Genomic DNA, 27,296 nt, shown 5'->3' on the forward strand with positions numbered 1-27,296 from the left:
TAAACAGTGATGAGAATACCAGTTTGTGAGAGGGCAGATCTTAAGTATTCAATTTCATTGTCTAACCAAAAGGTGTATTAGGTGCTAAGCTGCGTAGCACGTATTATCATTATCCAATATTTTGTACTCGATGCACCCAATTCATAACCCCGAACAAACTCTAGTATACAAGAGACGAACCTTGCCCTCGTCGATCCATGACAGCCCAGTATGCAATGACGAGATGATATCATGTGCCTCTCAGGTCTCCCAGCATTGTACTGGGATTGTCCTATCACGCAATCCGCTTTCAACATCTCATGTCGGCTCATCCGCCCTGACAACCCACAACGGCCGTTCAATCAATCCACAACATGCCGCGATTTCGCCGCATATGCCGCAGTTCCTCCGTGCCGGCCGAGTCATCGGCATACTTTCCGTGTTAGACTGGATTTGACTTATGCTTGTTTCCCCTTGGATCTTCAAGATGCCACATTCATACTAAACAAACTCCGTCTATCTTGTTTGTCCATTGACCACGAACAAGCGAATTGCTGAACCCGAAACACCGGCCCTATATTGCATCACGAAATGCAAAAAAGAGAGCATGCTCTCCCTCACGGCCTGTCCGCTTATTATTCTTCTGACTTCTAGCCCTGAGAATGATTCATCAGGGTCGCCAAGTGATGCGCGGTAGATTCCGCATGAAACGGTTTAAACCTCGCCAGAGAGCGTGCCCGCTGAGACGGGCTTGTTGGGTCCTCCCAGATTGGGAGCCCATTCATCAGACTCCCGGGTGTCAAGCCAGTAAGCTCTGCCACATGATACCATCAAACGGCCAAGGCGGCCCCGGCGGCCCTCACCGTCAGGAAGATCCTCAGCGAAAGGACCTTCTTGGTCATCAACGCCAGGGCCTTCCAGAATCATCAGTTGCATATACTTTTGCAACACCTGCTTTGCATACGCCATGACGATGAAACTGAAATACACACGGATCAACGTCGCGCCAACAATCAGCAACATGCTGGCAGCCGTTTCCTGAGGAACGACTTTTCCATGCATGGCAGCCTCCTTACGCAGACCTTGCATACCCTCAGCCACAAAGTTAGGGAGATCCGTCTTCTTGGATTCGGTTGTCTCGCTCAGTTGAGTAGAGAAATACCAGTCCAGGCCGAAGGCTGCGGTGTATGCTGCATTGATAACGGTGTCGATGATGTAAAGCCATGCGAGCGCCAAACATTCAAAGGGGCTCTGTCGCCGAATGTGAGGAATAAGAATTGCTAGCCCTATGAGAACCGCAATAGAGTAGACGTATGTCGAGAGCTGGAGGAGAGATAGCTGATATCCAGTAAGAATGGCCAGGAGTCCGTAAACGCCAGTGATCTTGTTGAAGACGAGAGCCAGAGCGATAAGTTCGACGCCGGTTTGGAGGCTGGTGATGCCGAATAGGCTCTGCAAACACTTCAATTAGCTTTTGTTGACCTCATCGCCGTCCTCGTGAGACGATATCAGGATCGAGTCGCGTGCTCCTCCTTACCTTAGGCCGGGGTACCCGGAGGGATCGAGTAAACCGAGACATGGCGGCGCGTTCTCTTGAAAATATGATGTTTCCTTCCGGGACCTTCGAACTCAATGAATTATTCTTCGTCGTTTGTTGATATCGAGATTGAATAAGGAACGCGCAGGAGAAAAACGAAATTACAGGGACAAATGAATGATGCAACCAGGGTCTGCCTCAAGAACCTACGCCCGAGACTGCCGGTGTAATCTTAAATCACGTGGTGACTGACAAAAAGCTGGGCTGAGTTAGAAACCTGTCAGCCAATCATAATGCTGACTCATCGTCTTTATTCTTTTGAGTTTTAGGTGGTGACAGCCAGCCATCACGTCACTTGCTGCAACCCCAAATCCCAAACCCGCCTCAAACCCGCGCAAGCTGTAAGTTAAGAAATCCTTCTACGCTTGTGCTTGCCTCTTCTAGGTGAAGTGCGGTAGGTTTAGAAAAACCCAATTGGGTCTCTTGATTCCCCCCTCAGATATTCGTTTCGCTGGCCCGCTAAATCGCAGCGCTTGATTCGCAAGACGCGACAGAACATCTTCCTGATCTGACTCCCATCGAGTTGGGGTGATTGAAGGAAGTTAAATCACATGTGATCCTTTCCCACAGCCCATTCGTGCCCTGGCTTTCTATTTTGCCGTATTTTTCCAAGCTTGCTTATTGACTACCCTTGGCAAAAAGGGTCCAGTTGTCTTCCTACATGAAGTGGCTTTCGCATCTCTCCACTAACGTTAGAAAGTCGCCGGCTTGGGTCGGAACTGCGTCTTTTCTTCCTACAAACTCTCTCATGAAACACTACATTGTCCCTAAACCATCCATACTGTTACCGGCTTCCACATATCATACTTTCCACTCAACTACATTGTTGGCTCCAGGTGTTAGGTTCTTCGCAACTCAACTACCCTACACTTCTCCACGATATCTCCCCACCACCCCTCGTCATCCGCACCGCGGGGTCCTGCACATCCCACCAACCCACATACGTATCTATAAACAGACTCAAGGTCTCAGTCTCACTTACAGGTCCAATCCGAGAGCCATGTCTTCAGCAGCGAACCTAGTCGAGTCGGCCAAGAAATTGGCCGCCTACCAGGCAGTCAATGACCACCTCGATGCTTCTTACAAGTTCGTCGGCATTGGTTCTGGCAGTACTGTTGTCTACGTTGTCGACGCCATTGTCAGCAAGGGTCCTGAGTTCTACAAGGGAATGACCTTTATTCCTACTGGAAGCCAGTCAAAGGGTCTCATTCGCGCTGCTGGTCTCAACCTTGTCAATCTTGATGAGAGACCAGTCGTGGATGGGCTTCCTGTTCCTCTTGATGTTGCCTTCGATGGTGCTGACGAAGTTGACGAGGATCTCAACCTTATCAAGGGTGGTGGTGCTTGTCTGTTCCAGGAGAAACTGGTAGCAATTGCTGCTAAGAAGTTCATCGCCGTCGCTGGTACGCACTGAGTGGTTTTGTTTCCGAAGAGTTTGAAACAGACTGACAATTAACAGATTACCGAAAGCAGTCTCCTAGATTATGTACCACCTGGAAGACCATTCCCATTGAAGTCCTTCCCCTATCTGCTCCTGATGTTTTAACTCGTCTTCGAGCAATGGGCTCAGCCAACCCTGTTGTCCGTTCAGGCCTCCCTAGCAAAGCTGGAGAATGTGTGACAGACAACGGCATGTGGCTTATCGACGCCCCATTTTCTCCCTTGCTTCTCCCCAAGGACATCAAGTCGGAAGGGGATGGTCGTGGAAAGGACGGTGCCTGGGAAGTTAATGCGCTCGCCGAGGAATTGGTCCGAACGCCTGGCATCGTTGAAATTGGACTGTTCCACGGCTTCAACGGCAGTGAAGCCGTGAAGTTGGGCAAGCAACTTCAAGCACAGAAGCCAATTGCTGCTTATTTCGGCCTCGCCAATGGTGAAGTGCAAATCCAAAATGCAGCTTGAATGGCTCATAGTATAAACCGAGAACGGAGCATGGAAGATGCAACAGTTCTTGATGCATAATTGCCAAGCCCGAGAAACAAAATGTGGAGAATACTTACATGAAGTGAAGGAACGGATCGTTTACCATATTAATATGTTCCGAAGCGGCATCTTTGATAAAAGTGTAACGAGATAGAAGCGAAATGATTGACCAGCACAAGCCAGTCGAATCAACATTAAAGTTTCTTATATAACGATCGTAGGCTCGTAGTCCTGGTTGTATTATACAAGCTCCTGCACTCAGATCCACACGCTATGCTTAATATCCTATTTTGTGGTGTGAGGTAGCCAGGCTTCTTTCGCATCTTGAGTACGGCTTGCGTTTTCCCAGGTACTCCTGTACTCCAGTCCCGAATCGGTGTTGGCATATTTAGCATGCGCAGCCTTCTTGCGACTGCTGCGAGTTGTTCGTCTTGACATCAATCACTAAGCATCGTGTTAGTTACCTTCGGAATTGCCGGGCATAAATACTCACTCTGGTTCGAAGCTTGCGCCGCAGCATCGCTTCCCTCCATGCCAGGCAAGGCTTGTGCTATCCTCTTGAACAGGTTCTTGACGTTGTGACCCAGCTTTGCGCTTGTCTCGACAAACATCAGGTTGTTCTTCTTTGCCTCCTCCTCTCCCTGCTGTGTGGTCACTTCCCGCTTGTCGTTCAAATCTGTCTTGTTTCCAACCAGCACAATGATAACATCGTTACCTCGCTCGGCTCGTACGTCGTCAATCCACTTCTTGGTGTTTTGAAATGACTTAGCGTCTATAAGAAGAGCGGTATTAGCACGACTCGTGCATAGCCACATTGAGCGCGAGGGGGTAGCCGGGTAGTGGGGTCATCAGGGGCACATACTAGAGATGTCATAGACAACAACAGCTACGCTTGAATCGCGGATGTAAGAAGGAATCAAGCTTCGGAATCGTTCTTGTCCAGCAGTATCCCATAGCTGCAGTCGCACCGTCCGGTCCTCGAGGTACATGGTCTAAGTGGGCAGATGTTAGTGTGGCCTAGGAGTCGGCTGTCACGGTCCTGACCTTGGAGAGGAAATCAATTCCAATTGTCGCTTGATACATGTTGTCGAAAGAATCATACATGAATCGTGTGATTAAAGAGGTCTTTCCGACTGTTGTGATCGTTATTAGTGATTTTGATTCGGACGTTTCCGCAGTTGGACGTCGACATACCGCTCTGTTCTCCCAGAAACACCAACCTGAATATCTGTTAGCTGAATCATTGAAACATAAATTCTCGGTGTACACACTTGAACTTCTTCAAGGGGTTATTGTATGATCCGCCAGCTTGCGACATCTTTGTGGTTGTGTTGTCTCGTTCAGGGTCTTGTAAGGGACGATGGTGGATTTGACAGCTGTCAAGCTAATGGATGGATATGAGGTCGTTGGAAAGGATGCGATCTCGGTTTCTTCAAGGAATAGATTCTCTTTCTCGGCGACGCAAGAAAAGAAAGAATAACAGGATGATGCGACCTTAGAGTGGTAATTTGTATCGTAGGGATAAAAGGCTAATTACCAGCTGGAATCTGGAGAAAGGAGCGTCTAGATCCTGGATTTGGCAGGAGCATATGACATGGAGGCCACCCTGAACGAATCCGAGGAAGGTGCACGTGCCGATAAGAGCATATCTTTCGCCGTCCATTACGGATTTGCTTCCGTATTTTATATGGAGGGAGCGGGTCGAGACTCCCGGCTCCACTAAAAAATTAAGAAATCGGTCCCCCACCACTTCTATCGACAAGCAGCATTTTCGTTCTTCATTGTCGACAACGCGATATCCTTTTCTATAGAGGTCTCGCAAATATGCCACTGTTACAATCCAAGAACGCCACCGGGGGTGATGCCCCCAAACAGTTCAATCAGCCTTCGCGAAAGGGAAAGAAGGCGTGGAGGAAAAATGTTGATGTTACCGAGGTGCAGAAGGGTCTTGAAGAATTGAACAAGGAGATTATCGCTGGGTGAGATAAACTCAAAGCACTTCCTACTCGCTCCGCTAATATCTCTACAGTGGTGTTATCAAGGAAAAGCCCTCTGAAGACTTGTTCACTCTCGATGTTAAGGGCGATGCCGCTCTCCCTAAAAAGTTCAACAAGCACATCAAGAAGGGCCTCAAGGCTGACGAGATCATCAATGCCCGCTCTCCCGTGCCCGCCGTTTCCATGCGCAAGCGACCGGGCGACAAGACAACCAACGGAATTCTTCCTGTGAAACGCCAAAGGACTGATTGGGTGTCACACAAGGAGCTCGCGCGACTAAAGCGAGTGGCCGATGGAGAACATCAGAATACTGTCCAAGTACAAGATGCCACCTACGATATCTGGGACATGCCTGTAGAACCACAAGCGAAGGATCCCGAAAACTTCTTGGAAGAGGAGGTCAAGCCCAAGGCTCCAAAGACGATGAAGAAGGAGCCCCTTTCTCTGTTGGAGAGTGGCAAGCAAGTGCCTGCTGTCCTCAAGCCCACGGGAGGATACAGCTACAACCCTGATTTCAACGAGTACACACAACGTCTGGAAGAGGAGAGCGAGAAGGCTCTTGAAGCTGAGCGTAAACGTCTGGAGAAAGAGGAACAGGAGCGCATTAAGCAGGAGGCCGCGGCCCGATCAGCGGCAGAGGCAGAGGCGGCAGAGGCTCGTGCCAACCTTTCAGAGTGGGAGGAGGATTCCGAATGGGAAGGATTCCAGAGTGGCGCTGAAGATGATAAGCCATCCGCCAAGCGCCCACAGAGAAAGACCCAAGCTCAGCGCAACCGCATCAAGCGCCGCAAGGAAGAGGAGCGTCTCGCGAAACACAAGGCTGCGCTCAAGGCCCACCGTCGCCAGGCCCAGCGCATCCAGGAGATCGCCGAGGAGATCGAGGAAAGAGATCGCAACAAGGCACTTGCCTTGCAAAAAGACGACGAAACTGACCCCATTGATGAGCTTCGTGCCGAGAAGTTGCGCCGCAAGCAGCTCGGTAAGTACAAGCTACCTGAGCGAGATCTTGAGCTTGTCCTTCCAGATGAGCTCGAGAGTTCGCTGCGCCGTCTCAAGCCTGAGGGCAACATGCTCCGGGACAGATACCGAAGCATGTTGGTGCGTGGCAAGGTAGAGAGCAGAAGACATATTGCTTTCCACAAGCAGGCCAAGCGCAAGTTTACGGAGAAGTGGACATACAAGGACTTCATGATATAATAAAAGATATATGGGCGTCTAGGTGTTTTAGGGAGAAAATAATATTTCGGCTTTTGCTGCGAGAAACAAAAAAAAAGGCCCCAGAAGCGTAACTCATAGAGCATAACTCCATCAAGCAAATTAGACCTGCGATTCCTCTGCAGCAGCGCGTGTATAAACGTGCTTTTCGCAAGCCCTGCTATGCCTCTATACTAAGCTCCAACGCCTTAAAAGGTCTAAAGAAATGACAAATATGAAGCGTTCATTAGAATAGATTTAGAAACTCATTAAATCTGTTTATTGTTAGAGATGTTTGTGAAATTGGGAAGGGGTACAAACCTCGTCCAAAAAGACCTCGCTTGGTCCAGTCCATCGCCATCAATAGTCGTGTTCGCAGACTCACGCTCTGCGCAAAGTAGACAGAGCGCCAAGCGTAAACAGCCCAGAGGCCACCAGCCAAGCTTCGTCCCTCACCAAGATCAAAGATGGCAGAGTTACCAACATAAGCGAGACTGCCTAGGTGCTTGTACTCAAAAGCCTTGTAAACAGCAGCATCAACATCACCCTCGCGAATGTCGTTGGCGTTCAGGCCCTCGTGCATGCGTGCCATCTTGTTGAACTTGCGAGCAAGATATTGTCCTTGCTGATGAGCGCGCTGGGCAGTAGCAGGCAAGGATGTAAGCTTGTCGTCAACTTGCTTTAGCAATTGTGTCAACTCATCAAAGTCGAGTGTGCCCGATTTGTCCTTATCGAATTCCTTGAATAGCTTGTCCACGCGCTTGAGATGGTTGATAGACTGGGGGAACCGTCTCTTGACGTCCTCAGCAACACCTCGCCAGTCAGCGAAACTGAGCTGAAGCGTCTCGGGGTCCTTGCCACGCTTCCAGGCCAAGGATCGCAGGAAAGTGACGACGTGGTCGGCAACATTGTTCTGGACTGTAGAACAATCTCCAATGGCGTATACATCGCCCAAGGGTGAGCCATTGAGACGAAGGTGGGTGTCAGTCTCCAGAGCATGTCGGTTTGTCTGAGATTTGCCCAGCTTAGCAGCCAGTGTCTGGCAGAACTGGGTTTGCGAAACACCAGTCGACCAAAGGCAGAAGCCAATAGGCAGCTCCTTGGTGATCATTGTACCATCTTCTTGTTTCTGTGTGAAGATGATCTTATCAGGGAGAACCTCCTTGACACGAGAGTTGGTGAGGACGTCAACTTGGTCGCGAGCAAAGCGTTCCTCAGCATATCGTGAAACAGTCTCATCGTAAGTGTTCAGAATGTGTCCACGGCTTTGAATAAGATGGACTGAGATCTCGTTACGTAGAAGTCTGGGGAAGTGCCTCGTCAGATCTTCGTTGAGAAGGTCAAAAAGCTCAGCAGCGAACTCGACACCGGTAGGGCCACCGCCACTGACACAGAAGGAAAGCAGACGCTTTCGCTCCTCATCCGGGCATGTAGGCAAGTTAGCCAACTCGAAGTTTTGTATGACCTGGTTTCGAATCATGCGTGCGTCATTGATATCCTTGAGGAAGTAGGCATTTTCAAGACCCTTAACACCGTGAGGGTTGGTTGTCGAACCGACAGCAACGACAAGCTTATCGTATGGCACATAGAATTTGATGTCTTTGCCGTTTGCGTCAACCTGCGACACTTCCACCATCTTGTGCGAAAAGTCGATATCCTCAGCCTTGGCGCGAATGAAGTGACCGTTAACCCGGCTCAGAATTCGTCGAATAGGCTCAACAAGAGATCGCAGCTCGAGAGTACCTACTGTAGCTGATGGAAGCATAGGGGTGAAGAGGAAGTAATTGGTTGGCGAAATAACAGTAACATGGTAATCGTCTGGGTTCAGCTCTTTGAGGAGCGCAACACCTCCCCATCCACCACCAAGAATCACCAGTCGTGGTTTGTCTTTGAGGCGACGCTTCTCCTCCGAGTCGTCATCGTCAATGAATACCTCGGCGATTGGCAGGTTCTTTTCACCACCACTACGAGGTTGAAGGGCAATCTTTGAGACGTCGATATCGCTCTGAGTGGGGTGCTCGAAATATGTGCTAGCATCGTAGATGAAGAAGCCGACGATACCAACGCCGATAACTGATATTGAGATGCCAACCCAAGCCGCTAGGCGGTAGCAAAAATTGACTACTTTGGACTTTCCTTGAGGAAGTGGTTTTCCTGATAGAGCGCGCACGAAGAATTGGGAGGGTAGTTGGCGGGTGGTTCGGCTCGTTGCTGGAGAGCCTTTTGTGATTGTTGGCGAAGCACCTGTGAGCTTGACGAAGCCTCGCGATTGCGACGAGTATAGTGGGCGAGGACCGAGAGATGGTTTGAAGCCTCGAGAGCTGGTAATGGCCCTGTTTTGACCGGCGCGAGCCAGTCGCGCGGCCATCATGGAAGAGACGGGCATTATTTTGCGGAATTGGTGGGATGTTCGACGTCAATCAATGATAAGCCAACGGGGTCAAAGAAACCGTTTAGTGCTTTCTAGATCATGACACGAGCAGAAGCACAGAATGTTAGTGAGAGAACACTCAATGGATGATGCAAGAAGAGGACACGAGTGAAGCAGAGGAAAAAGAGTCCTCTAGTTTCGATTGTATTGTGTAATGCATGCATCTAAAAAAGGATCTTCCCGTTTACGGAGCTCAATCAGGGATGAAGTGGTTGCAGCTAGGTATGACTTCCAGAGGTGGTACCTACAGCACGGTACAGCTACGTCATTACCACCTAGAGCTATCTCTCCCCTTCATCACCACCAATTTCTTGGCGATCCATGACAACCGAAGATCGGCGACTCCACTACCGTACTTCAAACATCAATATCTCATTTTCCATCGTCATTGAACCATAGGCCACTCATAGAAAAACCCAGGTATTCATTTGAAGCCATATCGACCCCTCGGATACGTCGGCCGCCATGCCATGGCTTTGGCTGGTTTGCGTCAAATATCACACAGTGGCTCCTCTTTTTTCCAAGTATCCTGTTGGTTTCGGACGTCCCGTTTCGTGGATCCTAGTCGTGGATCAGTTACGTTACAGATGCTGATGAGATGCCAATTGTGGTGGATCTCAAGATTGTGAAGAGCTGACGCAGCAACTGAACGCAGCGCTATTCGTATATTTGCTTCCTTTACGGATATAATTACCGGACATTCCGATAATCCTTATCGTCAATCTTGATTTGACTACCACTATCACTGCGTTGTTTCCAAGTTTCCGCCATCATATATCATGACAGACGTATACTATATATAAGACTGGTCCATCAGCAGCGGAAATACCTCTTCTCGACCCATCGTTCTTGTTGGTAGTCGAGCATGTTGCAAACCACTACGGTAATCTCTGGGAAAACGGATGTCAATCTGTGAAGTCCAACCTTGCCGGCCGAGTATGTTGCTAGAACGATACGATCCTGTTTCACGCCGTGATCGACCAGGACTTGCACCGCCATCAACGCGGCACCTCCAGTAGCCATCTGGGTGTCCAGAAGAAGGACACTTTCTTGGTCTGCAATATCGTCAGGTAGTCGCAAGTAATGAAGTTCCGGCTCTCCCGTGGAATAGTCGGATTGAATAAGAAGACGGCCCGTTCGGCAATCGGGAATAGTCTTTCGAAGCGCCGGCTCAAACGCGGATCCTCCTCGGAGTACAATAACGGCGCAGACCTCACCCGTTGATACAAGACCCTTGTATTCGTATCCTTGGGGTGTTATAATATTCTTGGCTTCGAAATGGGCATTGTTGAGGGCCCTATGAAGTGTTAGCGAACACACTGTCTTTCGTACTCACAGTCTCTCGTTATCTCACTGTTCAATAATCAGGCTTGCAAGCCTGTCAAAGTAGAATATGAAGTCCTCAGGATCTGTGTCAATATCCTGAAGGATGGTGTTCATGAATTTGAGCTGTCGTGTATCATCCAAGACCACGACCCGTTCAGAAAGCGGCGAATCCTTACTTGCTGCTTCCAGACGGGACAGTGCCTCTCGGTGATGTCTTGATTTCTCGAACAGCTTCTTCTCAACAAACTGAACCATCATTTCTACGAACATGAGCGTTTTAGTCAAGGTTTCAAGGACTCGTGACTACTCACCAAGGGCAACTCTGTTCTCAATTCCTCGTGGTACGATCAAATCAGCAACTTTCCGTTGGGGCTCGACGAACTTGAAGTTGTGAATTAGTCTTCATAAGAAGTCCCCTATTTCTGTTACGAGGTGCTTACCTTCTCAAAGTTTGGCTTGACGAATCCAAACCACTGCTTGATGATGCCCTCGATATCTCGCCCACGCTCCCGCACATCACGGACAACTACACGGACGTGGTCAGAAATCCTTCCGTAGGTCTTCGTAACGTTAAGACTTACGTCTCCTTGACAGGCATGTATCTGCATCTGCCTCACAATAGATCTAAACTCCGTGTTAGGTCCATATCATTCTCTTCCATGGGGCATCAGTTTTAACATACACCCATATCAAGCAGTTCAAGCACTCGAGGGTCGTAAAGCGCAAAGATACCCTCTAGGACAAGTACATGAGGCGAGTAGATGGATGTTGTACGGTCCAATCGAGAATGTTTGGCGAATGAATAAACGGGAATTTCGGCCCGTTTTCTATGAATATGGTGAGACGTCAGTGAGGTGTAAAACTCAAGGTCATCGTCAACTACACATACCCAGCCTTGAGGTCCCGTAGCTTATCGACCAGAACATCGAAATCGATGGCCTATGAGAATAACATCAGCTGCTATTCTGGCAGTTCATACTATATCATATGAAGCATACGTCAGGCGAGTCGAAGTCATATTCGTTGGCGAAGGCCAATTTGGACTGCTCAGGTGTCAAGGTCTTATAAAAAGAGTCCTGTTATATATGAGCTTATGTTCGAAGCATAGTTTCAGGGATTCATGCCATTGACAAAATAACGACCCAGGGTAGGTTCAGCTTCTTGACGATCGCCTGGGACAACGTCGATTTGCCTGAACCTGAGCTGCCCGCGACGCCGATAATGCTGACATCGGCCCAGGGAGGTGAATAGTAAGCTCGCTTCTGAACCGTGACATGACTCTCGAGCCCGCCATTGACTTCAGGAATTGCAGAGGCGGACATTGCGGTGGGCTAGTTCTCGATGAGGTCACCGTCACCTGAGATTTGGTGCGAAGAAGGCGAAGAATGGATGAACGAATGGCGAGGATAGTTGGTAGCTGGAGAACTCAAACTTTCCTCTCCGAAAACTAGCCCTGCAATGTCCACGAGCTGTACGAATATGGTGCCTCCAAAGTTTCGACTCGAGGGTTTGGCTTGCCCGTCGTTGGTGGAGCAGTGAGCACGGTCCTGTCGCGTGTGTGATCCACAGAGGGCCAAGAAGAAGCGGGACAGCAGTGAGAGCTTCAGTGAAGAGATGAGCTATTGCTAGTAGTTGTAGCTATAGGTCAGAGGAAAAGGTGAGAGTGATGGTTTATATAGATATACTCTGGTGGTTGAGTTAGAAAGTAAAAATGGAAGAAGATAAACAAGTTCAGCCCTGGCCCTGCTCATGTTTTAACGATCGATCTGACCTCGTCAGGGTTCTCCTCATACCGTATCTGTATATCGAAAGACGGCGATGGCCGAAGGCGCATTACATTCTCCGCACGATCAAAAGAGATAAGCTACTGTCTAGCCCTGTTCTACTGTAGGTATCACGCCTCTAGCTCGATCATGGTGACCTCTCTGCCTCTGTTGTATGTAATCTGTGGCTTGGCTCATGACACTCATCTCATGAGTTGGGGTACCATGACTATCATTGAAGCTTGAATTAGAGCTCATGAGCTGTATTACACCCGCAGGACTATACCTGAAATATCGAATTGACACTTGAGATTGTGAGTAGGTTCATATCATAGATGGTATTGCACAGCCCAGATCCGATTGATCGAGAGCAATGGGATAGCCGCGGCATACAACGGAGCTCATTTTCAGGGACCTGACCTTGATTTGGCGGGGCTGTCATTGATGGAGACCTGAGGCAGAAAGGACGGAGCTCAGTGGAGCTTTTCGCTGATATGATTGGTTCTCAAGCCCAGTAATGAGGCTACGGGCTTAGGACCCACGAGCACGGCGCTACTTTTCCTCCAGCCCCAATCATATTTTCTTCTCTTCCATCTTCCGTAAACCACTTCTCTTTTTCCTTTTCCTCTTTCTTCTTTACATCGTTCTGAGTAAACACAGAAAGTTTCCCTTACGAGTAGCATAGAGATCACGAGCCTGGATTGTGGCCTGATTCTCGATGCGCTGAATCGCCTGTATCCGGCCTTTGCTTCTATATCGTACCGTCGATTAACCCGTCTCCGTTAAAGCTTGGACTCGCAGCGATATTCGTGCTGGGACAACCAGACAAAATGGTGAGCTATGCTGTCGACAAGGCGAGCTTCAGCCCAAGCTTTGTATAGCTGGGTGCTTACTCGAGAATCAGACGTCATCTGCTTCTACAGCGACTCCCGTCAAGCATGCCTTTGACAGGCGTGTTCACGATGTCAAGTCTCCCAAAAGGTACGATACTCTTCCTCTCGAGCCATTTCACCTACCTTGGTCAAGTGATGAACGCACTATCAATGGGAATCTCTCCTAGCATATAATGCGGAAACACGATATCAATCTTCTTTTTCTGAACCCACCATTCAATACATTTCGTTGTATGCACTTTTCATGTCAGCAGTTGCTAACGTCTTCAAAGTGATATTAACGCCCTAATACTGGACTACCTTACTATGGAAGGGTATCCGAATGCGGCAGCAAACTTTTCCAAGGAAGCCAATCTTGAACCTCATCAGGACACGCAGTACATCATAGCGAGGCAGGAAATCCAGAACTGCATCCACAGTGGTGATATTAAGACTGCGATTACGACACTCAATGAGTTTGACCCACAGGTATGCACTTCCATTTCATTGAACCCATTTTTTATATGATTAGAACACGAGTTTTACATGCACCACTCATAGAGCCTTCGGGCCTTTGATGAGGAACAACCACTTTTTATGATTATCTTTCTTGTCACTTCTTCATCTCACAGATTTTGAAATGTATCGTCGCTAACTCGACATAAAGATTCTAGATGGAGATAAGGCACTGCATTTTACCTTGCTACGACTTCAACTCATTGAACTCATCCGCGCTTGTAATGCGACTGGGGATATTCAACCAGCCCTCACTTTCGCTACTGAGGAACTAGGCCCCAAAGCACCCACGAACCCCAAGTTTCTGGAAGACTTGGAGAGGACCATGGCGCTGCTCTTGATTCCTTCTGACGCGCGCGAGCCCCAGTTGGCAGCGTTGCTAGAGCCAGAGTTGCGACGAGAAGTTGCAGACAGCGTAAATCGGGCCATCCTTGAAAGACAATCCCGAAGACGTGAAGCAGCTATTCGCCAGCTCGTCAGAATGCGTGTCTGGGCCGAAAACACTGCCCGGGATAAGCGTAAAAACTTACCTGACCGACTGGATATTGGCTTGAACGGAGAAGAACCCGACAGCCCTAGACCTCACACCGGAAACGGCCATGACCCCATGATTACAACGTGACATTGATACCCCGACCTGGAGGCATGCTCAAAGAGTAGTAGTTTTGATTGTGTGGCGTTGTTCTTCGTACAAGTAGCGCTTGGCGTTTGGGCTAAGATTGACATCCTTATGGTAAGGATCATGAATAAGACAAAGGCTGGCTGTCGGGCGTTCTGAAAAGGCCTTGAAAAAAAGGCTGTAGACCTCGACAGTATCCTAGAGGCAAGATTAATCATTCATTTATCACACATGCCACTTCACGCGTAACATTGCCCCAGTAAAGGTTCATCTTAGTTGAAAGTCACTGAAATTGAACCAGTCTTTAAAACATATTTACATGGGGCCGGGCTGTCTAAGCCATCTATTTCGTCCTGATATGCTTGAGCTTTCTGGCAGAGTACAGGAAGTTGTTGGCATAAGCCTTAGGTGCAAACTTGCGAGAGTTTGGCTCCTGAACAAAGTACTCGTAGCCCTGCTTCTCAGCAAAGTGAATAGCATCCTCCTTGCTCGAGAAGTTGATGTGGGTACCTTGCATAAAATCTCCCGAAGATTGCCAACCGATCAACGGGTTCTCCCATCGATGACCCTTGGGAAGAATATCCCAATCCATTCGCCAGCGTCGACCGCGCCAGTCGCCGGACTGAGTCGCTGGCTTAGCTTCCTGGTAGATGCTGGAGTAATTGTTAGTTACTGAGGCTTTCGACGACATTCGAGTCATGTATGTGAGCAGACGAACCGAACTGTTCGGGCCTGGAGTTCCATGGGAGCGCCTGAGATCACAGCAGCGGGAAGGATCTCTTCGTTGCCTTGCTGGATGGATCGAGGGACAGGTGTGAAGGTGCTGGCATTCAGTCAGCACTGTTATTCCATCTTTCAAGTTTTCAATCGCGTTTCGAGGAATCGTACGAGGTAGCCTTGTCAGCTTCGATATTGTAGTCGGGCTCGCTGGTAACAGGGCCAGTGATGGTGCCGCTGGCCTGAGTGACGTTGCTCTGGAATCGTCGGGGTGCGGCGGAGAGGGCGACTCTGGGCGCAGCAGCGCTTCGCAGCATACGAGCCGCACTCTGAGATCGGAGGGCGGCCATGGTGCAAGGCGGTAGCTTTCAATTGGCGACAGGGGAGTGTCGTTTCTTAAGTGAGTGATGGTGGTCTGCGGCGATATTCTGAGGTTGAGGCAAGCTTGAACAGCGTGATCCTGATTGGGTGGAGCGGATCAGCTGTTTTACCGAAGTCGCGGAACGAGTGCTTTTCGGCAAGAACCTGAACCTGGGCGGGACCGTTCATCTCGACAGAACCTCAAACTACAGCCCTTGCAATTGAGCGTCACGCAGACCCTCGACGGACCAATTCTCGAGACTCGAATCCTCCGAACTACCGACATCATGAGCTTCGTCACTCGCCGAGCGCTCTCGACGCTCATCCCCCCCAAGGTGAGAGAGAGCCCCTTCGGTTATGGGCGCAAATCCCCGGTGCTCCGATTGATTCCGTTGCTAACACCAGTTTTCAAAAACAGGTCGCTTCTCCTAAGGTACGCAGAATCCGATGAAATTATTATCCCACGGAGCTTCGTTTTCGATCTCGACGAATTTTGGATGGACGAGGACTTTTATAGGCGATCGACAATGGAGGGAAATTTCGTCATGATGGAGATTCAGAAGGCTGACAGAACTCGATGCACCACAGGCCATTGGCGCTGCTCCTGATGCTATCCGCATGCAGCGTGTCGTCAGCTTCTACGAGAAGCTCCCCCGAGGTTCCGCCCCCGAGGTCAAGGCTAAGGGTCTCCTCGGCCGATACCAGGCCAAGCACTTCGGCAAGAACCCCACTGGCAAGCGTACGGACACCCCCTCTCGAAATTGGTTTCAGTGTTGGATTCTGACAGTGATTGTGTTATAGCCATCATTCACCTGATTGTCTTCCTTGTCAGCATCGGTTACGTCCAGAACTACTACTTCCACCTTCGTAAGTATCCTCATCGCAGGGTTGAAGGGGAACTGTTTGCTGATACTGGGATCACTTAGGCCACCACAAGAACAACGCTCACTAAGCAGCTTAAAATGGCGTTTAGATGCCTTAGATGGATCATTGTGTGAGAGGGAGCGGGGGTCGTGTACATATAAACTCCGGAAACTTCGCGGTCGAGCACGCGCCTTGGCTTCCCTATGTATCTCTAACAAGCAAGTGATGTGACAATGCCATCACGTTTTTGGTTATGCGCTGTTCTTTGGTTCTACGTCGTGCTGTGCCTTCGGAGCGGAATCTTTCTGTGTATTCGTCCCTCTGTTAGAATTGTAAGCTTTTTGGGTGGTACTGCATTCCTCAAGCTCTTCCGTATTCTGCACAAAGAGATAACGGATATTGGAGTTGTTGAATCTTGCACGTCAAGAATTCGTCTTGGCTTTGCTTCGGGTTTGATCAACTCTGTACAAGCTGCGGTACTGTAGTGTACACTCTAATCGCTTTCAACAGATCATGTTATAGTGTTGACTCAGCCGGTCATCGGAGTAAGCATAAATGCAGTCCTGACAAGTCTGCAAGTGTAGGTGTATAGTTACTTAAGTGAATGATTGGTCTGGACAATGAAAAATACAACATGTAAACTGCATTGTTTGCAGGATGTGAAGTGTTACTCAAGGAAGCCAATTAGACACCTAGTGTAGGTATGTACCAAAGCCTATTACAGAGGATGCTTGCCTGCCTCATTAACCTATTTTCATGCAAAAGCAAATGCTGGATGATACTAGTGATATTGAATGACTCTCCAGAATATTAGCATCACGTTCCTTGTATTCAAATTTAGATGGGATCAGATCCTTTCCAATCAGCTGAGTGGCCGGTAGAGTCATTCGGCTCCATGCTGACAAGCCATTTGAATGATACCCCTAAGTTCCAGGGCGGACCGGCCTTGTAAGCTGGCAGCTAGCAGCTGTAGTTGGTCCCGGTAGCCCTGCCACTGTCAGTCAGGGGCCATGTACAGATGGCCAATCCCAGCCCCTTATCGTTTGGCCGCTAAGCCTAGCCCAGCCTCCAGCATCACTTTCGGGTCTCTGAAAACTGGCGTCTGTCTGTCTGGCCTTCCACATCACAAACACCAGTGCATCAGCCGCAGTTACTCCGGGTTCATTGAAACCTCACCTTACACCTCGCAACTGACACGCCTTGCAGTTCGGTGATTTCTCCTCCTCATATCCCACCCACGACCCTTGGATCGAGCATCGTATCAAATACCCCGTAATCGGACGACCGAAGATCGCCTTTCTATACCCGTAACATCCTCCCGTCCCCACTACCGATACTCTTGCCCTCCCCGCCCCGCGGCGTCGCAACTGATCCGACTTCGAGATCCGACGTTTCGTCTGCCTCTAAACTCTAGTCCGACCAGAAATCGACGAGACTTGGCGGAGAAACTCATCAAGAGGGGTTCTTTTGCTTAACACACGACCGGCGCATTCTTACCACGTATGATGGCAACAGAGGCTGCCGTTGATAAAGCTGCCGATGCCACTGCCTCTCAGTCACAGCCTGTACGTTTCATCTTCCCTGCTTTGCGAAAGCAAAGCTACAACCGTTTTGCTTCTGGCGAAATTGGAACACTGCGGCCTTCTTCCTTGCCTGTTTGAACCTATTGCTTCAGTTAGCCGAGCTGCTGTAGCTAGCCTCGCTAACAAACTTTCTCATGAACTTAGTCGCCCGACGCCGAAAATGTCGACCCCGTCCGCTCGAATTTGAATGGCAGTGCCGGCAACGATGACTATGAAAATAAGCACATTACGAACGTCGAAGATCAACTCACCTCTGCCGATGCTAGTGCCAGCGGAGGTTCAGATACAGAGGCATCACGCGCAGATGCTTCAAAGACGAAAGATGGAGAGAAAGCTCATGGCCGCGCAGGCTCCACGGTCAAAAAGCCTGCCTTCAAGGCTGTCTCGGTCAACAAAACATTCCTCGCAGCAAAGGCGACTGCCAACAGTGCTGCAACCAAGGCCGCCGAGAAACAGCCTGCCGGTTCCAATACACCCCCGACGACATCGGCTACCTTATCCTCTTCAAGACCTCGCCTTATAGCAAAGACCGGTAGCAGCACTCGCGATTCATCGCCTCGGTTTTCTGGTGGTGTGAATGGCGGAAAACCTGGCGGTGCACCTGATGCAAATGCAGTTTGGAACAAAAACCGACGTATGTGCAACATCCTGAATCAGCCAATTTAATGAGCTAACAAAACTGTAGCTGTGCCGCCGCCTGAACCCAAAAAGTTTACCGATGAGGAGCTCAAGAAGTATGGAATTCATATGGCCAGTCGTTTGAACGAAGATGATGCACAGGGGCAGAACAAATGGGCAGACATCGACGACGACGATGAAGACTGGGCCCCTGAAGCTATTACTTGGGGAGATGGCACAAAGACGACACTCCCCCACCCTGACGAGCATCCACCACCGCCATCAGAAAGTGGTTCTGTTGCGTCCAAGGGCAAACCCGTCGATAAACCACGATCTCCAGCTCCACCTGTTGCTGTGAGCTCCCCCCTGACAAAGTCGAGTAATCTGGCCCAGGGTAAGGGTTTGATTCTGAAGAGTGGCTCCCAGGAAAAACCAACTCTTGTTGCCAAACCTCCAGCTCCTCCGGCACCTGTTAAGTCCCCGTGGGCTCCTCTACCTCCGGTCGAGAAGGCTTCACCTATTCCAGAACAGGCCAGTCTTGCTAGACCACCACATAATAAGGGCATGACTCCCCCGCCTCCAAAAGAATTTGCAGCGGATGATTTCAATCGTTGGAGAGACAGTTCATCTCACGGAGGCCGGGAATTGTTTAACTCCCATTCTGGCCGCTACGAACCAGTGCACGACAACCGACGTGGCTCGATGAGAATGGAACAGCATCCAAAGCATCATCCTTCCCTATTACAGCGACCACCTCAACCAGATTATCCAGCTGAACCCTCGGGTGCTTTCCAGACCCATAGAGTTTCTCAGGAACCTCCTTTCGCTAGAAGACGAGGATCATCTAATGTTAGTGGCGGAAGTGGCTCGTTTATGCAGCGTTTGAACAAGGGAGGCGAAGTTCCCATCCCCCCTCACGAATTACAGGAAGGCCGTAGACCGTCTTTCGTTGGCTCCGTTGATGGCCTCGTCTCCCCCAACCTTTCAGCCGCAGCGCATGGCCCAACGAGGGGCCAACATCATTCTAACTGGATGCCTCCCCGGAGTTCTCCAAATCCTGCCTTTGCGCAACCACACCACCCTGCACCTCTTCCTGAGGAAGTTGCCGGTCCACCCCCTCCCCTTCAACCTGCTAGCGAGGAGGTCGAATATCAGAAGAAGCTTATGCGAGAACGTGTCGAGTTAGCTAGGAAACGACGCCAGGAAGAAGAAGCCCGCGAGGAAGCTGAACGTCGGGAGCGCATTCAGAAAAAGCTGGATGCTATGGGGCCTGCGCCAGAGAAGAAGACCGAGAAGAAAGAGCCCGCAGAGAAGCCCGACGATGTTTCACACCCAACACATATCCAACAACGTGACCATAGTAGCGTGGCAAACCAAACTTCTACACAATTGCAGCAGGATGGTGACCACTCTGCAACAGCTTCGTCAGCTCGACAGCAAACTCAAGATTCCGATGATAAAGTCGGACACACTCAAGGCACAGCGCCGGCGGCGAGACGCGTATCTCACAGCCAAGAAGCGAAGCCTAGTGAGCTTTGGGGGGCAGCCGCAGCATCACGTCAGGATAGAGCTGTGTCGAATTGGGGTACAGGTTCGCAGCCCCGAAATAATGTTTGGGGGTCGCCTAATAATGATCGAGGCCTTGGTAACGGCACATTCAACACCGATATCGGTCGTGCACCTCTGGATAACCGCTCAGGTTCTCAAGGAAACAAGGGGCCATCACCTATCGCCCCTCCCAATAATCAACGACAACCTTCTCAGGCCCGATCTCAGCCTCCAGCCCCAATCGGTTCTGGACCTTCACGATACGGCTCTTCTGGTACCCATCCTCCGGCAGGATCTGATGTAGCAAGCAAGTGGATTACTGCCGTCGGTGAAAAGGACAAACAACTGAGCGCCAGCCGATTAGCAGAGCGGGTTGAGCGCGATCGTCTACTTGCTGAACGTGGTGTTAGTCTTGAGGATGCTCAGCCGGTCATCAAAGATACATGGCGCCAGGTTCATGCTCCTGGTGATGGTACAAGACGCCCTATTGGTCCTCAAGAAGCCCAGCCAGCTGCCCCATGGAGAAACCCAGGTGATGATGCAAAGGAGGATCCTACTAATGTTGGAGTGGTGGGAGGCGGAGTGCCAGGCCAGGCCGGAGCTTCACAGAACCGCACATCTCGATTCTTCCCTACGAGAGACTCGCATGATAGAATCAATGAGAATGAGCCGTCGCGATCCAAATCGCCAACCCCCCCGCCACCTACAATGGAAGGCCACCCAGCGTACGAGGGCGATGTTATGAAACCTCATGTATCGCTTCCAAAGCCTCATCCTGTGGTGAAGCTACCCCCATCTATGACGGCCTCACAACCTCCCTCAAATCGTGTACAGTTCGGCTGGGCGCACCCACCATCCTTCAAGGATGTCGTTCGGGGCCCTGTGAGCCCCAACCGTGTACCATTGACGGCTGGAGAGTCTTCTCAAGAGAAGTGGCAGAATAAAATTAACAGTTTGCTTGGTAATAGTTCTAGATCTCCACCCCAAAGGTCAATTGGCGTCGACCCTGCAAGCAAGAGTGCTCTGGACCATGTTGCCTACCACGACTCAGCCACTGTTTCTCTACCTAGGAACAATGTTTCAGCTCTTGCACATTTTGATAAGAGCCTCTCGTCACCCGTCACCAAACCCATGGCCGAAGAGTGTTTTGAAGAGCAAGAGATGGGGTCCTTGCCGCAGATTCGACTACCACACAAGGCCCCCGAAGCCGCTTGGCAGCCGGCATTGGCACCAAATAAGCCTCTGCCAAAGAAATTTACAATTCAGCCAACTGTCATGGAACCATACTACTTCTCCGCTGAAGTTGTTGGTGGCGGCAATATTATGAGAATCATGTTCCCTAATATGCAAGAAGCCAGAACTGTTACTATTCCTTTCTCAGCAACTCGAGGTGGTCGAGGTTCGCAAGGACGAGGTGGTCCCAGAAGCCGGGGCTCTGGCTATGAACGTCGAGGAGGCAAGCGAGATGTGTCGAGCTCACGAGGAGAGCATCCCCCAACAAGCTCAGGTCGAGGAGGCCGTGGTAGCTACCGCGGTCGAGGTTCTGACTGGGGTCGCGCACCAAGTAATCCTGCTTCTTTGGCTGCTTAGGAAAGCAAAGCAAGCTGGAGGAAACCGGCCGAGATACCGGCATGACACCATCCTCAGTCTATTACATAATACTGGCAGCGCATCTTGTGTTTATCGCTTTATCTGCTGATGCATTGGTCTCACCTCCCGGTACATAGCGACCCCGACCATTCCGATGTCCGTATTCAGGATATCATGGAATGAGCTTCTACATACATTGTCTGCACAGCCATATACTGCAGACTTTTTTCACGTGCTAGCATTTGCTTTTTACGCACATGTTAAACACGCTATACCTTTTTTCTGTTTTTTCTTCGTCTCCCTTTACAACACTGGGGCTCTGTTTTGTCTTCATAAAAGCATACATGGCGGGCATTGCTTTTTGTGAAAATGATAGGATCACCTGGAAAGGGGAGAATTGACAGGCTTTTCAAGGCTCACATACAATCCAAACCAAATGAAACACGCGCCATGTTCTCGATGACAGGGGAAGGGAGGACGGCGTCTGAGTAACAAGTTCGATGACCTGCTTTACTTTGGGTCGGGGGACTGGGTTCGCGATAATCGAAAGTGCTAGGTTTTTTCCCCTTATTTTTGTACTTCTTGTATGAAGGAGCTGGATCAGATAAACCTGGAAATCAGAAGCAGCCGCAACAGACTTATGGAGAGAGAGATCACTATGATGGGAACGATGAGCGTTACTACGCCTTGACGAAATCAACGAGTGCGTACGAGGCTCTGTCAGACAGACGATTGATCAATCATACAAATTTCGCGAATTGCAAGTGCCTGAATTGAGTGTCTAATGAATCACTGTGTGATGATGACATTGTAAGATGAGATGTAACTGCTACATGTATACCACACTCAATTGCCATGTTCATATAATGTTTGTACATTAATGGTATCTATCATATTCAACATCCTCGTAACAAGATCCCCTTCTAAAATTCCACTCATTCCATGCATGATATACAGTCGCTCACAATAAGATGAAACAAGTCGACAATGTAGTATCACAAACTCCTAAAACGCCCGTCTTCCAAGGCGTTAAGTCATGACGTGCATATCAGCCTCCCTCCATTTATACCTTCTCGTATGTTTTCAGACAGATAATTAGACCTCCTCGACCGCACAGTTGGGGTGCACAATATACATGATTTGGGAGGGATCTGTTGAAGAGCTTGCTTCACCATCTGTGAGGCCTTCGCCGCGGAGAGCCATGAGGATGTTTTCCTGCAGATTTTGAGTTAGTATAAGGCTTGGAAAGGAGGATTTATGTATATATGTTGCTTACCTTGACCATCTTTTTGAGCACCATGTTGGCGAGAGCCTTTTCTCTGTGATAATCCTCCTCGCCTTGGAGCTCATCCTCCTTCTGCTCCAGGTACCAGTTGGCCAATTCCTCGCCGTTAACACCTTCGTTGTTGCCGACCTCAGCATCGGTGATATGCTGAACAAACATGTTGACCATCTTGATGTAGTTGTCGTATGTGATTGTTTGCTTCCTTCTTTCAGGGACAGCACTGCTACGGCCAGGCTGTGTATCATCTTCCTCCATGACTGCGTCGTGTTCTTGACCACGGCCGGAGGCAGCATCAGCGGCACGGAGAAGTGTCTCGCTATCTTCTTCGGGTTCCTCGTCGTACACCTCAACGTCATCGTGCTCGACAGATATGATACTCTGTCGCAGGAGGTTATAAGCCTCGACAACCATCTCAGTGCTGATCTCTTCCACACAGTTGACCTTTGCAATAGCCTCGGAGAGACGAATCATACTCTCGAGCTGACGGACTGTAATTCGGTACGAGTTCTTGCCCACGCCTCCTTGGGCATCGTCGGCGCGAAGTTCCTTGTACTTCTCCACGAGGACATCCTTGGCCTCTTCGGTAAACTCAGGTCGGAAAGTCTTTGCAAAACGGATGTATCGCTGAAGTTGTTCTGTGCTGAACTCGGGCTCAACAGCCTCGTCACGCAATTGGTGGATGCCAACAATGTGCTCTGCCAAGTGGCGGTCGACTTGTTCGTTACACTCGTCGAGGACAACAAAGAAGAGATCGAAACGGGACATGATAGGTGCCGACATGTTGATGTTAGCGCGGAGGGTCGTCTTGCGGTTGTAACGACCACCGACAGGGTTAGCAGCTGCAAGAATACTGGTTCGGGCATTCAGCGTAGCTTGAATACCGGCCTTTGCGATCGAGATGGTCTGCTGTTCCATAGCTTCGTGAATGGCGACTTGATCTGCGATATCCATCTTGTCGAACTCATCAATAGCACAGACGCCATTATCTGCCAGCATGAGCGCACCAGCCTCGATGGTAAATTCACCTGTCTCTTCATCCTTGACCACTGCAGCAGTAAGACCGGCGGCAGATGACGCCTTGCCACTGGTGTAAACAGCACGAGGCGCAAAAGAGCACACGTATTTCAAGAACTGAGACTTGGAAGTGGAAGGATCACCGACGATGCAAATGTTGATATCACCTCGAAGTTGCATACCCTCAGCTGTGCTCTTGGGGACACCAGACATGAGCTGGAGCAGCAGACCCTTCTTGACGACCTCATGGCCGTAGACCATGGGAGCAATAGATTGCACAAGACGGGAATAGATATGGTCACCGTGGACCATTGCTCGCAGGTCCTCAATTTCAGAGGGGTTCATGGATGCTAGAACAGCAGCTTGGGCATCTTCCACTGACTGCTCTCCCTCGTTGGCTGTGTTCTGTGTCAAAGCATTGACAACATCGGCAGCACCACTGGCAGCCGACCGACCAGAGGTCGAAGTGTCCGGGTTCACCATGCAGGCAAGGAAGGCAAGACGATATGTCAAGTCTCGTACACCCAGAGCCTTAAGACCGCTGATTCCACTTCCACCGGCATCGGCTCCTCTAGGCGCATTGCGGTCGTCACGGATAGCAGTCGGTCGCAGTCCTGGAAGGCCGAGTTGACTGACATCAGGAACGACGATCAGGGCACCAGTGAAGATGCACTTCTCTCCAGCCTTGGCGCGATCAACAATCTCACCACGCAGAATAACGTCCATAGTTCGAGGCATGCTGCCTGTAGGAATCTCGGAACTATTCTCCTGAATTCGAACCTTCTGCCAATCGACAAAGGTACTGCGGCGAATGTCGAGTTGCCAGGCCACACGGTTCTGGCATGTCGAGTTGGGGCATTGCGTAGGTTCCGTGTATCGAAAGGTCTGCTCAACATTTGGCACAACGGTGCGACAAGCCTCGCAGGTGAAAGTAGCGACAGACAACTCGGGACGGACTTCGGATGTTCGAGTGACTGTTCCAGAGATGGAAAGAAGCTGGCCAATGTTGGCGGCTCGGAGGGCACGGACTCTGGAGACTAGAGGCAAGTTGTAGAATGCGATAGAGAAGAGCTTGTCGGTTTGTTGGTGCTCGTTCTTGCGGTGTGACGACTCGGACTGGCTGGCAGAGCCGAGATGACTGGCCGCAGAAGTCGTGAGATTGCTCGAGGCTGTGGGCTGGCGATGTTCGCGGAAGTACATTGGCTCGTACTTTGCAATCATGTTGTGTAAAGCAGCGGTGAGAAAGGGGAGGAACCGATAGTATTGGCGCATAACACCATCTGCCAAACTGCCATTCTCCCATGCAGCCAGATGCCTATAATCGACGTAGAATGTCGAAAGCGAGTATGTGCGCATGCCTTTGATCTGGGCGACATAGTACTTGTCTGTAGTGACAGCGCTGGGAGTAGGCGCACTTGGTGTCGGGGCACTGATAGGATCCTCGGCAAAGCTGTTTTCCACACAGAATGGTTAGAAAACGTTTCATGTGTATAATGAGTCTATGTAGATGCACTCACTTCTCGATAAAGGACTCAAAGTGTTCCTGAACCAGCAGGCCAATTCTGTCCTCAACACGACTGATCTCGGTGGAATTCGGGATCCTTGAGCTTCGTGGAACCTGATCATCCGCAAATCCATCACCCTCATCATCGCTTGGGGCACCCATATTCTCTGAAGGAGGTCCTCGTGGGCGTGCTGAGGAGGACGAGGGGAAGCCCATATTGCGTCTAGGGGTCGGGGCAGCCCGCGAGGGGGCATCCGACATCATGAAGCCGGCATCACTCGAGGGAGTAGCCATTGCGGCGCTTGAATTATAGCGATCGTCTTTACCGGGTTGACAGTTGACAAGTGACGATGCACGCAATGCTTTGGTTGACCGAGTCCTGGTGGATGAATTGATTGTTGAATGTCGAGGGGAGATTTTAGTTGCCAGGGCAAAGGCATGGAGCCTGTGTGGGGTTATCCCTGGCGCTTGAGCTTCTTACAGGGCGACGCGTCCAGAACGCGTAGAGGGGCTAACTACGTGACGCGACTTTAATTGATTGCATTTAGAGTTGACCAATTGGCTCGCGCTATCCATCTACCATCATGAATTACCTCGATGATAGGTAGAGATGATAATGAGGAAATAATGTATCTCTGAAACTGGATTTTTGTGCCTAGAGTCTACCTGATGGCAAGAATATCAAGTTCATCAAGTTTCATGCTAACATCGTGGCCCATAGTCGAAGCAGCTATTCATGCTGCGAAATATTTAAGTATCAGGCATATATGACAAGATTTGATCTTATTAATGGATTTGAGCCTGTCATGTCATTAATACTACTACCATCTAGTATATAACGTCATGTCTTGCTATGAGACTGTACTATGGAATCAGCAGGGGACAGCGTAAGGGAATGAAATTCAAGACATTTTCCATATGGTATGAGCCTGTTGAAAATTACCTGTCTTCTTCTCTTGCTTGGCATGATGAAAATAGATAAGAAACGAGGCTCTTACATATCATAATTGTTTTAAGGTAGAAGAAGTAGTTGCGGTTATACATCTAAGTGAAGTTTCCGGCTTGCCCATTTCCTGGAGTTCTCAAGATATTCAAAAGTCACTCTTTCTATTACCGTTAGTCAATGGTCGTACAACTCCAGATCCAAGGGCTTCAGAAAGCTACTCTATAATTCAAATCAAGGCTCTTGTAATAGCTTTCTCTATATACGAGTATAAAGCGGACAACTTGAAGAGATGGGAGTGCTCCTCTTCCAATCTACGTGGCCTAGACTAGAGGCAATCGTTTGATGCACCTATTTCGAATACTTTGTTTCCATAACACCATGATGTATTCTACAAATCAAGTTACATCAAGAGGCAAAATATACAATGCAAAATATGTTTCAGACGGTGAATCTCTATCAGGCTATGGGTGATTCGTTGCCTGCGCTCCTAAATAGTCTTCTGACTTGTCTACCATGCATGCATACGACTGAGTCATGAATCATGATCAACGGATCATATGCTAAAGCGCATATACCGGTATTTATATCGTTTACCTAGGTAGGCCTTCGGGTACTGGATCATTTGTTCGAATACCGATAGAAATGGACTTATCCTTTCAGCTGCTTGTGATAGGCGAATAACCACAATGGATGGTGTAGGAAATGCAACCCAATGTTCACTCTAATTCTCATTTGTAATCCAAACTCCAATCAAGGAACAAAGTCGTCAAAGTAAAGTTACCGCTCTCCCAAAAGTTCCTGACTCAACGTTCAAGCCAGGCGAAAACTAAATCATGTGTTCCGTCCCGCCCGGCCGTTAAGAGTTCCACAATACGCTAGACCTGAAGAGATGCACCTCAGTATGCAATACACCGTCATAAAAATACTACGGTAGCAATCTGATAGCAGACCGACCATCCGGAAATGACACACATATCCAAGTGATCGACTGGTCACTGCTTATCATCAAGTAACCATACCCCCAAGCTCCGAATGCAACTCTTATGCAGG

The 27,296-nt window shown here is 49.6% G+C and overlaps 12 protein-coding genes across 12 annotated transcripts; 5 read left to right on the top strand and 7 right to left on the bottom strand.

Annotated features, from left to right (window-relative positions):
- Positions 1-693: 693 nt before the first annotated feature.
- On the bottom strand, positions 694-1,558 carry J7337_005300 (uncharacterized protein; the record flags this gene model as incomplete). The annotated part of the gene is made up of 2 exons (XM_044822981.1): positions 694-1,431; positions 1,517-1,558. 2 exons carry the CDS (start codon positions 1,556-1,558, stop codon positions 694-696), a joined length of 780 nt encoding a protein of 259 aa, XP_044681472.1.
- Positions 1,559-2,576: 1,018 nt separating this feature from the next.
- Positions 2,577-3,478, top strand: J7337_005301 (uncharacterized protein; the record flags this gene model as incomplete). The annotated part of the gene is made up of 2 exons (XM_044822982.1): positions 2,577-2,979; positions 3,036-3,478. 2 exons carry the CDS (start codon positions 2,577-2,579, stop codon positions 3,476-3,478), a joined length of 846 nt encoding a protein of 281 aa, XP_044681473.1.
- A 409-nt stretch (positions 3,479-3,887) lies between these two features.
- RAB6A_1 (Ras- protein Rab-6A) lies at positions 3,888-4,488 on the bottom strand (the record flags this gene model as incomplete). The annotated part of the gene is made up of 3 exons (XM_044822983.1): positions 3,888-3,943; positions 3,993-4,271; positions 4,362-4,488. 3 exons carry the CDS (start codon positions 4,486-4,488, stop codon positions 3,888-3,890), a joined length of 462 nt encoding a protein of 153 aa, XP_044681474.1.
- Positions 4,489-4,516: 28 nt separating this feature from the next.
- Positions 4,517-4,817, bottom strand: RAB6A_2 (Ras- protein Rab-6A; the record flags this gene model as incomplete). Its single annotated transcript, XM_044822984.1, has 3 exons — positions 4,517-4,632; positions 4,694-4,719; positions 4,771-4,817. 3 exons carry the CDS (start codon positions 4,815-4,817, stop codon positions 4,517-4,519), a joined length of 189 nt encoding a protein of 62 aa, XP_044681475.1.
- Positions 4,818-5,323: 506 nt separating this feature from the next.
- J7337_005304 (uncharacterized protein) lies at positions 5,324-6,693 on the top strand (the record flags this gene model as incomplete). Its single annotated transcript, XM_044822985.1, has 2 exons — positions 5,324-5,478; positions 5,529-6,693. 2 exons carry the CDS (start codon positions 5,324-5,326, stop codon positions 6,691-6,693), a joined length of 1,320 nt encoding a protein of 439 aa, XP_044681476.1.
- A 255-nt stretch (positions 6,694-6,948) lies between these two features.
- On the bottom strand, positions 6,949-9,058 carry J7337_005305 (uncharacterized protein; the record flags this gene model as incomplete). Its single annotated transcript, XM_044822986.1, has 2 exons — positions 6,949-6,965; positions 7,012-9,058. 2 exons carry the CDS (start codon positions 9,056-9,058, stop codon positions 6,949-6,951), a joined length of 2,064 nt encoding a protein of 687 aa, XP_044681477.1.
- Positions 9,059-9,934: 876 nt separating this feature from the next.
- On the bottom strand, positions 9,935-11,769 carry J7337_005306 (uncharacterized protein; the record flags this gene model as incomplete). The annotated part of the gene is made up of 9 exons (XM_044822987.1): positions 9,935-10,418; positions 10,476-10,707; positions 10,759-10,828; positions 10,888-10,973; positions 11,029-11,071; positions 11,130-11,274; positions 11,337-11,386; positions 11,446-11,523; positions 11,590-11,769. The coding sequence occupies 9 exons, from the start codon at positions 11,767-11,769 to the stop codon at positions 9,935-9,937; spliced, it is 1,368 nt and encodes a 455-aa protein (XP_044681478.1).
- Positions 11,770-13,409: 1,640 nt separating this feature from the next.
- On the top strand, positions 13,410-14,220 carry J7337_005307 (uncharacterized protein; the record flags this gene model as incomplete). The annotated part of the gene is made up of 2 exons (XM_044822988.1): positions 13,410-13,571; positions 13,750-14,220. 2 exons carry the CDS (start codon positions 13,410-13,412, stop codon positions 14,218-14,220), a joined length of 633 nt encoding a protein of 210 aa, XP_044681479.1.
- Positions 14,221-14,560: 340 nt separating this feature from the next.
- Positions 14,561-15,284, bottom strand: NUO21 (NADH:ubiquinone oxidoreductase 21kD subunit; the record flags this gene model as incomplete). The annotated part of the gene is made up of 3 exons (XM_044822989.1): positions 14,561-14,870; positions 14,936-15,040; positions 15,106-15,284. 3 exons carry the CDS (start codon positions 15,282-15,284, stop codon positions 14,561-14,563), a joined length of 594 nt encoding a protein of 197 aa, XP_044681480.1.
- A 297-nt stretch (positions 15,285-15,581) lies between these two features.
- On the top strand, positions 15,582-16,246 carry J7337_005309 (uncharacterized protein; the record flags this gene model as incomplete). The annotated part of the gene is made up of 5 exons (XM_044822990.1): positions 15,582-15,629; positions 15,713-15,727; positions 15,883-16,033; positions 16,096-16,161; positions 16,221-16,246. 5 exons carry the CDS (start codon positions 15,582-15,584, stop codon positions 16,244-16,246), a joined length of 306 nt encoding a protein of 101 aa, XP_044681481.1.
- A 1,417-nt stretch (positions 16,247-17,663) lies between these two features.
- J7337_005310 (uncharacterized protein) lies at positions 17,664-21,497 on the top strand (the record flags this gene model as incomplete). The annotated part of the gene is made up of 3 exons (XM_044822991.1): positions 17,664-17,723; positions 17,886-18,375; positions 18,427-21,497. The coding sequence occupies 3 exons, from the start codon at positions 17,664-17,666 to the stop codon at positions 21,495-21,497; spliced, it is 3,621 nt and encodes a 1,206-aa protein (XP_044681482.1).
- Positions 21,498-22,592: 1,095 nt separating this feature from the next.
- Positions 22,593-25,594, bottom strand: J7337_005311 (uncharacterized protein; the record flags this gene model as incomplete). Its single annotated transcript, XM_044822992.1, has 3 exons — positions 22,593-22,712; positions 22,774-25,246; positions 25,314-25,594. The coding sequence occupies 3 exons, from the start codon at positions 25,592-25,594 to the stop codon at positions 22,593-22,595; spliced, it is 2,874 nt and encodes a 957-aa protein (XP_044681483.1).
- Positions 25,595-27,296: the final 1,702 nt, after the last annotated feature.

Source organism: Fusarium musae, chromosome 4 (assembly GCF_019915245.1).
Source record: "Fusarium musae strain F31 chromosome 4, whole genome shotgun sequence".
Lineage (NCBI taxonomy): Eukaryota > Fungi > Ascomycota > Sordariomycetes > Hypocreales > Nectriaceae > Fusarium > Fusarium musae.